General features: G+C 38.0%; 1 protein-coding gene across 1 annotated transcript in view; it reads left to right on the top strand.

Annotated features, from left to right (window-relative positions):
- Positions 1-13742, top strand: part of HAF01 (HAC13 protein (HAC13)) — an 81710-nt gene that overhangs the window by 7160 nt on the left and 60808 nt on the right. Inside the window, exon 7 of the mRNA XM_089136294.1 lies at positions 3148-3272. Coding sequence (XP_088992420.1) covers positions 3148-3272 — 125 coding nt within the window. The remainder of the gene's footprint in view (positions 1-3147; positions 3273-13742) is intronic.

Below are 13742 nucleotides of genomic sequence, written 5' to 3'. Positions count from 1 at the left end.
TTCCCTCTGCAATGCTACTCTGGTCCTTGCTGCGATGCCCTTTGCGATTGTTGCAATTTCGTCAAACTGCTACAATGTGCTCTGCAATAGCTGCAATGAAGGCTCTCGATCAAACAAGAAATGATGTTGCGTCTAGCCTGGTCCACTATTCTTGGTTTTTGGTCCATTTTTGGGCTGGTGTTGTGCTAGTGTTGTTCTTTTTGATTCGTTCCAAGGCTATGTGCCACTTGTTGAGACTTTTCCTGGTTAGCTTTTGTTTTATTACCCGTCCCCCTTCTTTCATTTGGTAATGAATTCTCTATTCACACCCCCCCCCCCCCCCCCCCCCCCGGCAAAAAAAAAAAAAAAAAAAAAGAAAAAAAAAGAAAAGAAAAAGAAAAGTATTGGGTAAAGTTTCCTTCTGATGTAGCCAGAGACATTGACGTGTTTTTGTAAGAGAAAGTCCTGTTTGGATGGCAAAAAATGTTTGTGATGTATGCTAACTTGTGCCATGCTGGAAATTTTCACACTAAAATGTGATATGGCTTCAGTTTGTCCACCATTCATGGTAAGGAACAGCTGAAACATGTTCTACCCTAATCTTCGTCAACAAGGTTTCTGATGTAAACCAGATCCACCATACAGCCCTACCAGCTCCCAGACAATTTCGTCCAAGGATAGGGTAATTTAGTAATTCTGCATATTTTTGTTGAGTCAAATTAGGGTTTAGCTTAGTCCCATGTATTTGTGGGTTCTTCCTTCTATTTTTGAATTTGAGTCCTTATTTTGCAAATTATTTAAGAGCCCTTATTAGCGTTGGATTCCTAATTTGTGAAGGATTCCATTAGAGTTGTCTTTTTCCTGGCAAGGAACCAACTGCTTCTCTCAGAATTCAAATTGGAACCCTCTAGAGTAAGTTTTGAAGGTTCCATGTGTGAGTTAAAGTATTACTACCAGTTTAAGTTAGAATTGGATTGCAAGTCAGAGTCCAAGTTGATTTCTTAAGTAGAGTCCTAGTCTAATTTCTTTCGATAGGCTATAAATAAGCCTTCCAAACTTGTAAAATAGGAGCTTGATTTGATGAATAAGATTATGAATGAGTTTTGGAGGCAACCAAGAGAAGTCATGGGTTCCTAGAAGGGGCATGTGGGTCTACTTCAGAGAGTGGTATTCTGCAGTTTTCTTAAAATTCCTGCAAGTGTCTTCAAGTCCAGCAGCCCTACTTCAACTTCAAGTATAAAGTCACCCACAGCCAACCCCGGCCCTTCTCTTCTTCTCGACCACCTGCAACCTGTCCCCATCTTCCCTTTCTGTTGAAATCCTAGTTTTAAAAATCCCAATCCCAGCCCTTCCCTCCATCTCAAACAACTGCAGCCCCCTCCCAACCCCTTCAGCTACCGTAGGATCCCTCCTCCTTTTACTATTAGTTAACCCCATCCCTCCCCTAACCCTAAACTATGGTTTACAGCCCCTCGCCCTCACCTTTTCTTCTTTGCTAACCTGTGGCAACTTGAGATTCTCCAGAATTTACAATGCCCAGTGCGACTGCTTAGTGTTGCAATTAGAGTCCTATCCCGTAGGTCTAAACCCTTCCCCTTTTAGGATTAAGCTTTTAAACCATTCCCATACCTTCAATCCGAAACTTCTGTCCCTTCCCTCCCCTAAAACCCTAAAATTCCGCAACTTACTTCAATTTTGGGAAATCCTAACCTTAGAATCCTTCAATAATTTACCAAAACCTAACTTCAATTACAGCAAGGTTTAGTGCTTGAAATCCTAAAACCCTAAACCCCTAAGCCTGGCCAAAACGTATCCTAACCCTAACTTAACCCGAGCACCCTTTTATTGTTACCAAAGCCCTATACCAAAGGAGATTACATCCCTAGAAGACTGCCGATTCTCAGGAAAGAGGATCCTGGTGTGAACTTGGTTAGAGGGCAACATTCAAAAAAATTAAACCCTAGCTCCTGGTTCAAATCAGTTTGTTGTATTGTTTAAGATAGTTTATGATTTTGGTTTTCTTTTCTGTTGATTGTTGGAGAAGTTGATCGTTTGGAATATTGACAGTCCATTTGGTATTTCAGACTGTTGAAACATTTCAAACATTTCTCTAGTTATATGATATGTCAGCCCCACTAATAGGTCTGATATCTGCCGTATGGCAATGATACAGTTGCTTCTTTTTTCCCGGTTGAGGGGGGGGGGGTTGGAAAAGGATCCTGTCCAAAGAGAGAGTGACTACTACTTTAGTGAGAGATACCGAATCAAACATATTAAATCCATTTTATTCCATCACTGTGGGTGGTTGCATGTTACTAGGACAGCAAAAGCCTTTTTAATTTAAAACTCTCAGGCAACTAGATTAACTTGACTAGGACTGTATAATATTATTCGATTAGAACTTTTGGAGCCTAATCCTTCTATAACTGTGTCCAGACAACTAAATTAAAGAGGAATGGTTATTGACTAAACTACAACTAAATTAAAGAGGACTGGTTATTGACTAAACTATCTTGGAACTATGATACTTAGTGTATTCCGAGTATTGGTTAAAAATGAATTTCATACATCGCTTTAGACCCTCAAAAGGTTTAGAAGTTTGTACCCTGAAGTTAATCAAACTGGACTAATTTTTGGCTGGGTTTTTATTAGAAGGTCGTGTAAATTGGAGAAAAGAGGGAGGGGGTGGTGGTGGTGTAGAGTTTCAGGTTTGTTCTAGGAAAAGAAGTAAAATGCAGACCCAAAGAAAGGCCATTACATCAAAATGTGTACCGAACAAAAAAGGGAATATATATTTTTTTGGTTTTTAGGGGGTGGGGGTGTGATGCAGAATGTTCTAATCTTGTGCAATGGGAAGGAAAGTAAAGACAGAAAGTTAATGGAGTTGAAATTAATAGAAAAATGAAAAAATGGAGAGGGGAATATAATTCATTCTCTTGCCCATTGAATGCCAAAATACCTCCATCATGTGAAGATATATGCAGGACAGAAATCCCCAGGGGGTTTTGCATGTATTATGAGGGGTTCTTGCTATCCCTCCATTTTGAAAATGTATGAGAATAGATTATAATGATGGAATTTAACATTCAGATTATCTGTCTCTGGATCTTTTGGATGATTTTCGTTGGTTTAGTGAAACTCCTACTAAGTTTTTTTCTGTCAGTTTAGGTGAGCAATATAAGTCTCTTGAACTACAACTACCTGATGTGGAGAAGTCTCCTGAGAATAAGGCGCCTACACTTGAGTCTTTTGAAGCTGAACATCCACCTGTTGATTTAGAGGATTTTCAGGAGGTTTGTTTTCTTACGTCTATGTAATTTCTGTCTTTAATAGATGAATGCTAAGAAGCCACTTTGTGGATCTCACCTCTAATGACATGGGTTGATTGGTACACATGCTTACATGTTATAGTTTTATTTTCGCTGCATGGGTGGAGCTCCCCAATATTTTTAAAGAGGGTTTTCAAAATTTCTCTTAATCTCTTTATTTTCCCTTGTGTTTCTCTTTCCATGTGTGAAATATCATTATTTGGGCCCTCAAATATTGGAAATAATTTTAAGGGTAAAGATAATGGGTAGAAAGGTCATTCTCAATAATTATCCAAGGTTTACAATTAAACCCCTATTTTTAAGGAAAAACCCGATTAGAGAATCTAACAGTTACAATTAAAACTCTATTTTTAAAGAAGAAATAGTTAAAACCCAATTAAAAACTAAGTCATGAATCCCAAAACTTTCTCACTAAAATTTCGATCCCTCCTAATAAAAATTTCAATCTTAAGTCTTAACTACTTAGAAAATTGTTTTAAAGTTTTTTTCTCTCAATAATTTACTCCTAAAGCTTAGTAACCACTATTCATGATTTCTTAAAGTTCCTAAACTTTAACAAATCTATTCGTACAATTTTAGTCCTCATGCCTTATTTCAATATATTTTTAATAATTTACCTATAATTGTGTTACCTGTATTTTAGTCTTGCTAATAATTTACCTATATTTTTAATGTGTGGGCCCCGCACATATTGTATGGATCACATCTAAATAGGATTAAAAAATTCAGAGGTGGGACCCCATTTGGTCCCACACAGGCCCCACACGATATATATGGTGAAAAGGCGTCAGTGCTCCCACGACGAGGAGGTGGTGTGGACTCCCATCATTTGTCTCCCCCCTTCCAAATGTTGAGTCTTGGCTCTGCCCCTGTTTCTCTGTTCAGATATTGGTAATTATATGAGCCAGTCACTGAGTCAATTTCTTCTAACCTTTAACAGTATGGTATGTATATATGTTAGAAAACAAGCTTTAAATAATCAAAATAGCTGCTGAACTTGAATAGAGAAAAGAGAGAAGAAGAAGAAGAGAAGAGAGATTAAGAACCAGCAGAAGAGGCCTGTGATTCTAGCTAAAGAGTCTAGAATCATAGAGCCCTTTTATTTATAGCTTTTAATGAATCTAATACAACTTGAGAGACAAGTAATTGTCCTCTAGAAAAAAAGAAACAAAAAAATTACAGCTTTAGTAACTTTCTAGCTCCTAAAATATAAGTTCTGAAAATAGAAACTACCACCAAAATAGAAATTATGCTTTCTAGAAACTCCCAAAACTTATGTAGCGACTCCTACATTAGAAATAGAAAGTAGAGTAGCATCACTAGCATAATACTGTTCACGTGAACAGTGAAACAACCCAAACTTGTGTATACTTCAACACTCCCTCTCAAGCTGGAGCATACAAATCTCCCATGCACAGGGCTTGCAACAGATAGAGTGAAAACTTGGTCTGAATAGAGCTTTGTGGACAAATCAGCTAACTAGTCAGTATAGCTTACAAAAGGAGTTGCTATAAGCTTCTTCTTGACTGCATCATACACAAAGTGATAGTCTACCTCTATATGCTTTGTCCTTTCATGGAACACTGGATTACTAGCAATGCAAGTAGCTGCCTGATTATCACAAAACATTTTCATAGAGCCAGAAACTAGAAATCCCATTTCCTCTAACAACAAACGAAGCTACATCAATTTAGGAGCGGTGTGGGCCATAGCCCTATACTCAGCTTCAACACTAGATCGGGTAATGGTGGACTATTTCTTACTCTTCCAAGTCATAAGACTGCTACTAAGAAAAGTACAATAACCTGTAGTTGACCGGCGATCAATGACGGATCCAGCCTAATCTGCATAAAAAAGGCAACCAAGTCCATACTCCGATTTGGTCGATAGATGAACCCTTTTCCGGGTGCACTCTCGAGGTTCCGAAGTACTCTCATTGCTGCGTCCCAATGGGCTAGGGGTGTCAATTTATAGCCCGAACCGTTAAAACCGAACCGCACCGGCCCATTATAGCTCGAATCGGCCCGAATCGAACCTTAATGGGTCGTAATTGGGCTGAGGGTTGTGGAGCCCGCTCCAACCCGAAACCAAATTGCAACCCGTTATAACCCGATTTGTAATTTTACATTAAATAATATTTGAATCATTATTACCATTAGGTAGTTGGTATAGACAATTAAAAAAATTAAGCATGAATTCAAAGATCAAATAGTCATTTTACTACTTAATATCTAGGTTATTGATTTCTATAGAATGGGTGGTTTTTTTTAATGGAAATTGACCAATAGCAACTTCGCTTTCCATATAATTTTCGCTTTTGTTGTAGGATGCTCAATTGTTTTTTCTTGTTCTTTTTCTTACACACCACAAATCGTTAGTCAACCCGTATCTAAACTGTTAGCCCACACCGTTAGTTAGCCCGAACCCAAACCGCACCAAACCGAAACCGGCCTGAAACCGTTATTTTGCTAATGGGCCGTGTTTGGACTAGGTGTTTTTCAGCTCGAAACCGCCCGAAACCGCACCGTTGACACCCCTACAATGGGCCTTCCTAAGAAACTGCATAAACTGACTCAACACACCAAGAGAATAAAAAATATCAGGACGAGTAACATTAAGATAAATAAGTTTCCCAATAAGGCTCCTGTAACGATGGACATCATCTAACAAGTCTCCACTTCAACTGAGGATCCATGGGAATGTCGCTAGGTTTAGAAGCAAACATGCTAGTCTTAGTCAAAAGATCTAACACATACTTCCTTTGTGACAAACTTACTCCCTTTTTGCAGATCACTTCAATCCCCAAGAAATATTGTAGATCACCTATGTCTTTGGTTTGGAAAGATTTCTGTAAGTGTGGCTTGACACTGTATAGAGTGCATCAACATCACTGCCTGAAAGAATAATATCATCAACTTAAACTACCATAATGACAACACAATCATCCTCCTGTCTAACAAAGATAGAGTGATCAGAATAACACTGTACAAATCCAAAAGACTCCACAGTCTTGCTAAATTTCTCAACCAAGCCCGTGGAGACTGTTTGAGTCCTTAAATCGCTTAATGAAACTTGCAAACATGAACATTGTCCCCCCTGATCAACCGTATACGAATGCATTTTTTATGTCAAGCTGAAAAAGAGGCCAATCATAATTCACAGCCAAAGAGATCAAAACACGGATAGAATTACGTCTCTCCACGGGAGAAAAAGTCTTAAAACAATCCACACCATATGTTTGTGTATAGCCCTTAGCCACCAAACGGGCCTTGAGCCTTTCAACCGTACCATCATAATGGTACTTAACAGTATACACCAATTGACAGTGGACCACATCTTTCCTAGGAGGTAAGTCTTCTGAAGACTATGAATGACAAGACCGTAAAGCATCCATTTCCACATCCATGACAGCTTTTCAGCGAAGAATTTTAAGATCCTCAGTATGATGGGTTGGAATATGAATGACAAACATAAACAAAGCAAGGCAACAAAAGCTAGGAGAGAGGACCATGCTTCAGGCTCCACTAAAGGAGAGCCACATATATTGTTAGGAGGAACTCTACTATCTGCAGTATGTTCCACCAACTTATGTCGCATATATTGTTAGGAGGAACTCTACTATTTGTAGTATGTTCCACCAACTTATGTCTCCGTTGATAAACTTGTAAAGGAACATTGCTAGTGGAAGGAACTAAAGAGGGAATAGGAGGAGTCATCCAAAACATAATTTTCAACTGACATAGATTGACTAGGATAATAAGGAGGGTCTTCAAAAAAGGTCACATAACAACGAAAACCTTTTTGAGTACGTGAGTACCCAAGAAAAATACACTTAATAGAATGGGGGGGAAGTTTATCCAAAGGATGTGGTATGTGAACAAAACACACACAACCAAAAATTTTGGGTGGAACTAAAAATGGTTCTCTATTGGGAAAAACAATTGAAAAAGGAGATTTTTCAAAATTCAAAGTCATAGGCATTTGATTTATTAAATGATCAGCAGTCAAAATTGCATCACACCAGTAACTTTTGGGAACATTCATCTGAATTAAAATAGCGCGTGCAACCTCCAAGAGGTGACAATTTTTGTGGTCAGCCACTCCATTTTGTTGGGGAGTGAATGAACAACTAGTTTGATGAATCATTCCAAGAGAATCACAAAGGTTAGATATATAATGTTGCACATATTCTAAAGCATTATCAAACCAAAAAATTTTAATAAGAAGAGAAAATTGAGTCTGAATTTCATGAATAAAACTTTTAAATGTAGTTAAGAACTTTGTCCGATCCTTTAAAAGATACAACCATGTAAGATGGGAGAAATCGTCCACAAAAGTAACAAAATATCGAAAACCATGTCTACTACTAATTTTACAAGGTCCCCAAGTATCGGAATGAACAAGAGAAAACAATGACTCACTATGAGGGATTGAGCGTGGAGGATAGGTGGTATGATGATGTTTCTCTAATTCACACGCTTCACAATTTAATCTAGACATTGATTTAAAAGAAGGAAATAAAAATTTTAATCTAGGTAAAGACAGATGCTAAACGACAGTGCCACTGGAGAGCATCTACACCATCATCAGAGAGAGCTGCAATAGGGGCAGCATAGTCCAGATGTAGAGTCCGTTCCTTTCACACCCTCCACTAATCGCCTTCATCGTGTGAAGCTCCTAGAGAACACAATAAGTGGGAGTAAAAGTCACAGAGTAGTTTAGTGATTTAGTTAACTGATTAATAGATAATAAGTTGAAAGGAATGTTGGCAACATGAAGTACATATGACAAAGTAAGAGAAGGTGTAGGAGAAACACTTCCAGAGCCTAGAATAGGTGTGGAAGTCCCATTAGTTATGACAACAGAATTTTTAGTGGTAGATTTAAAAAAAGAGCTGAAAAGTGATGACTTACCAGTCATGTTGGAAGAGACCCCTAAATCAATGATCCAAGGGGTGGGAGTAGAAGTGAGAAGTGTTGTGTTACCTGCATGAGAGAGTGTGGCAGTAGAAGTACCAGTGGATGTGGAAGTGTCGGTCTCAATATTTTACAATCGGCGAAGGATTTGGCTTACATTATCTCATAGAGTCTTAGACAAGTTCCCTGAAGAAGATCCAGAACCACTATTGTTGTTTTCTAAAGTATCAGTACCACCATCAGAAACGGCATGATTGGTAAGCTGCTTGGCCCACTCTGGCTTTCCATGTTTGGCCCAACAAGCTTCCACTAGGTGCCCTGTTTTACCGCAATGAGTACAATGTCGAGATGTCTTATCAGTCAGTTGAACACCACGACCTCCAGAAGACCTGTTGACTCCCCCTAAACCACGACCATGTCCCCCCTTCCACGAGAGGTAGTGAAGGCTGAATTTTCTCCTTTAGAACTTTTTTCTAGAGAATTCCCTTCAGGCAAGGCAATACTTTGAAGTCTAGAATATGCTTCATTAAGGTTAGGGACATGCTTACTAGCAAGAAGATGTCCTTTGAAAGATTTCATTTCAGGATTCAATCCTGTAAGAAACTTGGATACAACAAATTCATTCCGTTGGGCCTTAAGCTTCTCTATATCTGTGGTGAGAGGTTGAAAGACATTCAACTCCTCCATCATGCCTTTAAAGGAGTTGTAATAATCCTGTAGAGACTTCTTAGTTTGCTGAAATTGAAATAGCTTTTTATAAATACTAAAAATCTGACTCATATTTTTAGCTTGGAATAGGTCTCTTGCAAGTCATCCCATATTCCTTTTGTAGTCTTATGGAACGTAACATTCACTGCAATATCAGGTTCCATACTATTCCACATCCAAATTTTGATGATTGCATCATCTTGGATCCAACTAAAATAGGATTTGTTAGTCTTAGTAGGAGGTTCATCCTCAATGAACTTAAGCTTACCTTTTGCAAGTATGTACACCCTAATTGCTTGTGACCACAACATGTAATTAGAACTACATTTTTGAGCTTGATAGATGTAATTTGAACGCTTACATGATCTCCTTGAGATCTTTTAGATTCAGCCGTACTCATGGTTGAGTCACTTGTAAATGAAGACATTAAACTGAGGTAGATATCGCTCAAATCAGTTTTCCAAAACATGGTGGGAGATCTCGCGAGATATCTCGCTTTTTCAAAGAAGCAAGACGAGATGGAGGTCGAGAGCAGAGAGTTGGGATATGTCGCCATATCTTGCCCTGGATCTTGTTGGAACTCTCAAAATTTTTTTTTTTGGTGCATTTCGGCTGGATTTTCACTTGCAACTACTCTTAGCACATCTACAACATTGAAGGAAGATCAATCATTCCCTGCTTGTCTTATGAACTTATGATTTAATGGTTGTATATAGAACTTTGAATGGTTGTATAATTTTATTATTCTATTCTTTAAAATTGAGATTGTGATATTCATATGGATGAAATCTTGATGAAATCTAGGTTATTTGATGCATTTGATACACTTGCTTTTCATTTATATGCCTTAAAGGTTCTATATTACATGTTGTGCAACCTTGCATTCCTTAATCCTACAACATTTTGGTTTCAGACTATGGATAGACTTAGAAATCATACTTAAGAGTTATTTTTTGACAAATCCAAGGCCACCAATTTGTTCAAAAGGCCTTAAATAGGCTACATACCAAGTTTCAACCCAATTGGGGCCCTAAAACCCACCGAGTTGACACCAACAAATTGTATATCTCTACCGAGATCTTGCTGAGATGGTCGAGATCTCGGTTTTTCAAGTTGGCAAGATCTATCTTATGCCATGTTCCTGAACTTGAAGTAGAATGAGTACAAAAAAAAAATTCTGCAACCTTAGGATCGTATAGGAGGGGGGAAAAAGGTTTGCAAGGTGCAGCAAAAAGAGGTAATGAAGGTAGGTAGAAAACATTATTTAATCCAAGTTTTGGAACTTGTAAGAGTAAGGTAATAGGTAGAGAAGATCAGTTCACATGAATGCTTGATCTAACAGTCCATAATATATAGCATTAGGTGGCCGCACAAGATGGAAAATAGAAAAATAAAAGAGAACTTTAGAAAAGAATATTGAGAACAACACTGTTTTGATTCAAAAAAGCTCTAATGCTATGTTAGTAAACAAGCTTTAAATAATAAAAACAACAGCTGAACTTGAATAGAGAAAAGAGAGAAGAAGAAGAAGAGAAGAGAGATGAAAAACCAGAAGAAGAGGCCTGTGATTCGAGCAAAAGAGTCTAGAATCACAAAGCCCTTTTATTTATAGTTTCTAATGAATCTAATACAACTTGATAAACAAGTAATTTTCCTCTAGAAAAAAAAAGAAACAAAATGATTACAACTTTAGTAACTTTCTAGCTCCTAAAATATAAAGTTTTGAAGATAGAAATTATGTTTTCTAGAAACTCCCAAAAATTATGTAGCAAGACTCCTACATTAGAAATGGAAAGTAACATCAATAGCATAATACTGTTCACATGAACAATAAACAACTTTTACTGTTCACGTGAATGGTAAAATAACCCAAACTTGCGTATACTTCAACAATATATAATTCTTTCACTATTTGACTCTGCCATTTTCTATGTTCCTCCCCATTAACAAATATCACACAGTGTGAATGTCTTGATTGCAAGAGAAATGTGAATTGTTAGATGCAAAAAAGAAGGGTATCTAATGCTGTAATTATCAAACTTATAACACTACAACCATATCTGAAGTTGCTTCCACTGTGGAAATCTGTTATTAATTTATCATAGATACTTTAACACGAATTACCAATACCAAATTGTCCTGAACCTCATTTGATGGGGACTCTAAGTCACTAATTGGGTGGGGTTAGAAGACGAACTGAAAATCAGAGTTGCAGGATGGAACTATGAACTATCGACACTAGAAACTGGATTTCTGTGTAAAAATTTACTCTGATCCCCCCTCTCTTTTTAGATCCTCTGTGTGCTCGTTGTCCTGACTAACCTCCCTGGTGTGATAGTGCCATTTCTCAGGCTATACTCTGTCCAACCTTTATTGTCTTCCCTGCCTTCTGTAACCCCTTCTCTGCAGTGGAGCACCCTCTTTGGTCATGGTCTTCACGGGTTCATTTCTGAAAAAGTGATTCAATTAAAAGCCTAAACTATACAACAGAAACTAAGGATTGAAATGCTGCTACTACTACCACCACTGTTAGTGAGACACTTGGACTCGAATTTCTTCTTCCTCTTCTGGTTGTAGGTCTTTATATCTGATATCCTGCTGTATTGTCATCTCTGTCACCTTATGTAAGAAGAAAAAGGCTTATAAAAGATAAAGATCAACTCTCTAACTAAGGCACTTATTCAAATAAGGAAACTAATATCAATTGGGAAATCAATATTCTTGGTAGCTAACTTCTAAAATTAGTAGAAAAGAATAGACTTAGTGATATTATTCCCCCAGGTGTAGTTGAAGATCACGTCTCGTGTTGGTATGTCGACCCTATCTAGACAACCGAGATATCGAAATTTCAGTCAAAATCTTGCTGAAATCTGGTATAGGGTCTGCTAGTTTTTGGTGGTATATTTCAGCGGGTTCTAGTCATTTTTAGGTCTGATTCTTCTTTGGCCAGCCTATTTTAGGGCCTATAAACACACCCATGGTTAGTTTGGTTTAAAGAAACAACCCACAGTGGTTTTCTGGATTTGTCTCTTATTTTCTCATATGCAGTCAAATCTGAAGGTATTTTCACATATCTAAATATTCTTGATGTGTAAATTCTCATTCATGAAACCCTATTCTAGGCTATATTAACACGTTTAAATGATCACATTGCAAAAATAATTACTTAAATAGGTGTTCTTAACCCTTGATTTGTAGTATACTGGTGAATCGTCATTTATGATTACACATCTATACATTGGTTAAGTACCTAAGAGCATAAAGAATAAGCGATTTAACGTTTTAAATGAGTAATGAAGTGAATCATTATTACTTACTGTCGCAGATTCATAATATTTAAGTACATAATTTTCAAGGTCATCGTCAAATCATACTCTTCTAAAGTCTTAATACAATTGTTTAGTACTTCGTGTAAGTCTGGTGGAACTAATGTGCATTATTCTTTGGTACCTATCGTAAGATATGGATTACCAAAATGTGAAGAAACCTCTTGATCCATTGTGATAAGTCTTATGATGCCGCTGGCGGCTTGTATGGCTTGTGGGACGGGTAGGAGAAGATATTGCCCGCAATAATCAATTTAGTGCTTCCCTTTGAGTGGGAGTCACACTTAGACTCTTTGGTGCGGTTCTCATTTCTGATTTTCTCCTACTGTTCAAAAATCAGTAGTAAAAACCATTTCAGGTCAAAATGCAAAAACCGTTTGGTAACCAATAGGTAAAATAGATTTTGTACTAGAAAACATTTTTGGCGTATCTTTCTGCAATTTGATTTTTTGTAGGTTTTAAAACTTGCATTGAAGAAAGACAGTATATAATCTCTTACCATGAATGTTTTTTCGTAAACTTAATATCAAACAACACATAAAACACTAAACTTACAAGTCCACCAATCCCTTGCCATGACGTGGTTGATAGTATCAGGGTCAAGATCGGAGTATGGAACCATAGGGGGCATACGCAGTGCGCTTCAAGGAAGTCTCGCATTGAAGAACACTGGAAATCGACTGCCCATGATGCAACTTCCCTGAATGCGCACCCCAATACGCTTCCAGGAATTCCTACATTGAGGAACACTGGAACTGTCCATGATGTGATGTCACTTAATGGGCATCATGTAATTTCCTCTCTTCAGAACAACGTAAGTTACAGTATAACTTCTATCCTCCTTAGCTTTCATCATCTCTTCCTACGCTGTGCCTCCGATGCCAACACTAGATGAGATCCTGACCTTAAGGTGAGCCCTTCCATAGGGTATCTTCCTGATGTAGCCTCAAAGGATGGGTCCAAATTCCAGGATCAATTAGGGAATCAACAGTCAAGATTAGGGCTTCTCACACCCATGGCTAGGGTTTTAAGGGCTGTTTAGGGGATTTAGGGCTTTTAGAGGAGCATATGCTAGAGTGGTTAGGGTTTAGGATGTGCAAGGCACCTACTGTTTCAGCATCATGCCTCATGAATTATTCAAGCAGGTTCTTTAAACTACGTCAGCTTCCCATTACTATTCTTTGAAGGTGGCCTAAAAAATACGAGACAGCAACGGAAGCTTCCAAAGCCTGAAGTGTTAGCCAAACTTATCTTGAAGCAAAAGTTGGATAAGTTGGAGGCAGAGATTGAGCCAGCAAAGCAGTATGGAACAAAGGCACAAGCTTTGGACCTCAGGCTTTTGCTCAAACATGAACCATTGCTTGCTGAATGGCCAGGCTGGCTGGTTATAGGCAATAGTGGATTTATGGGAGGACAGACATAAGCAGTAGTAGGTTCAGTGACCTTCTCTTTGAGAATAAATTAGCTGAGGGAAGAGAGCTCAT

This window comes from Hakea prostrata, chromosome 10, assembly GCF_041222555.1.
Source record: "Hakea prostrata isolate BN-2017 chromosome 10, UWA_Hpros_2, whole genome shotgun sequence".
NCBI lineage: Eukaryota > Viridiplantae > Streptophyta > Magnoliopsida > Proteales > Proteaceae > Hakea > Hakea prostrata.
The sequence above is the reverse complement of the archived record's forward strand: the minus strand, read 5'-3'. Positions and strand labels throughout refer to the sequence as shown.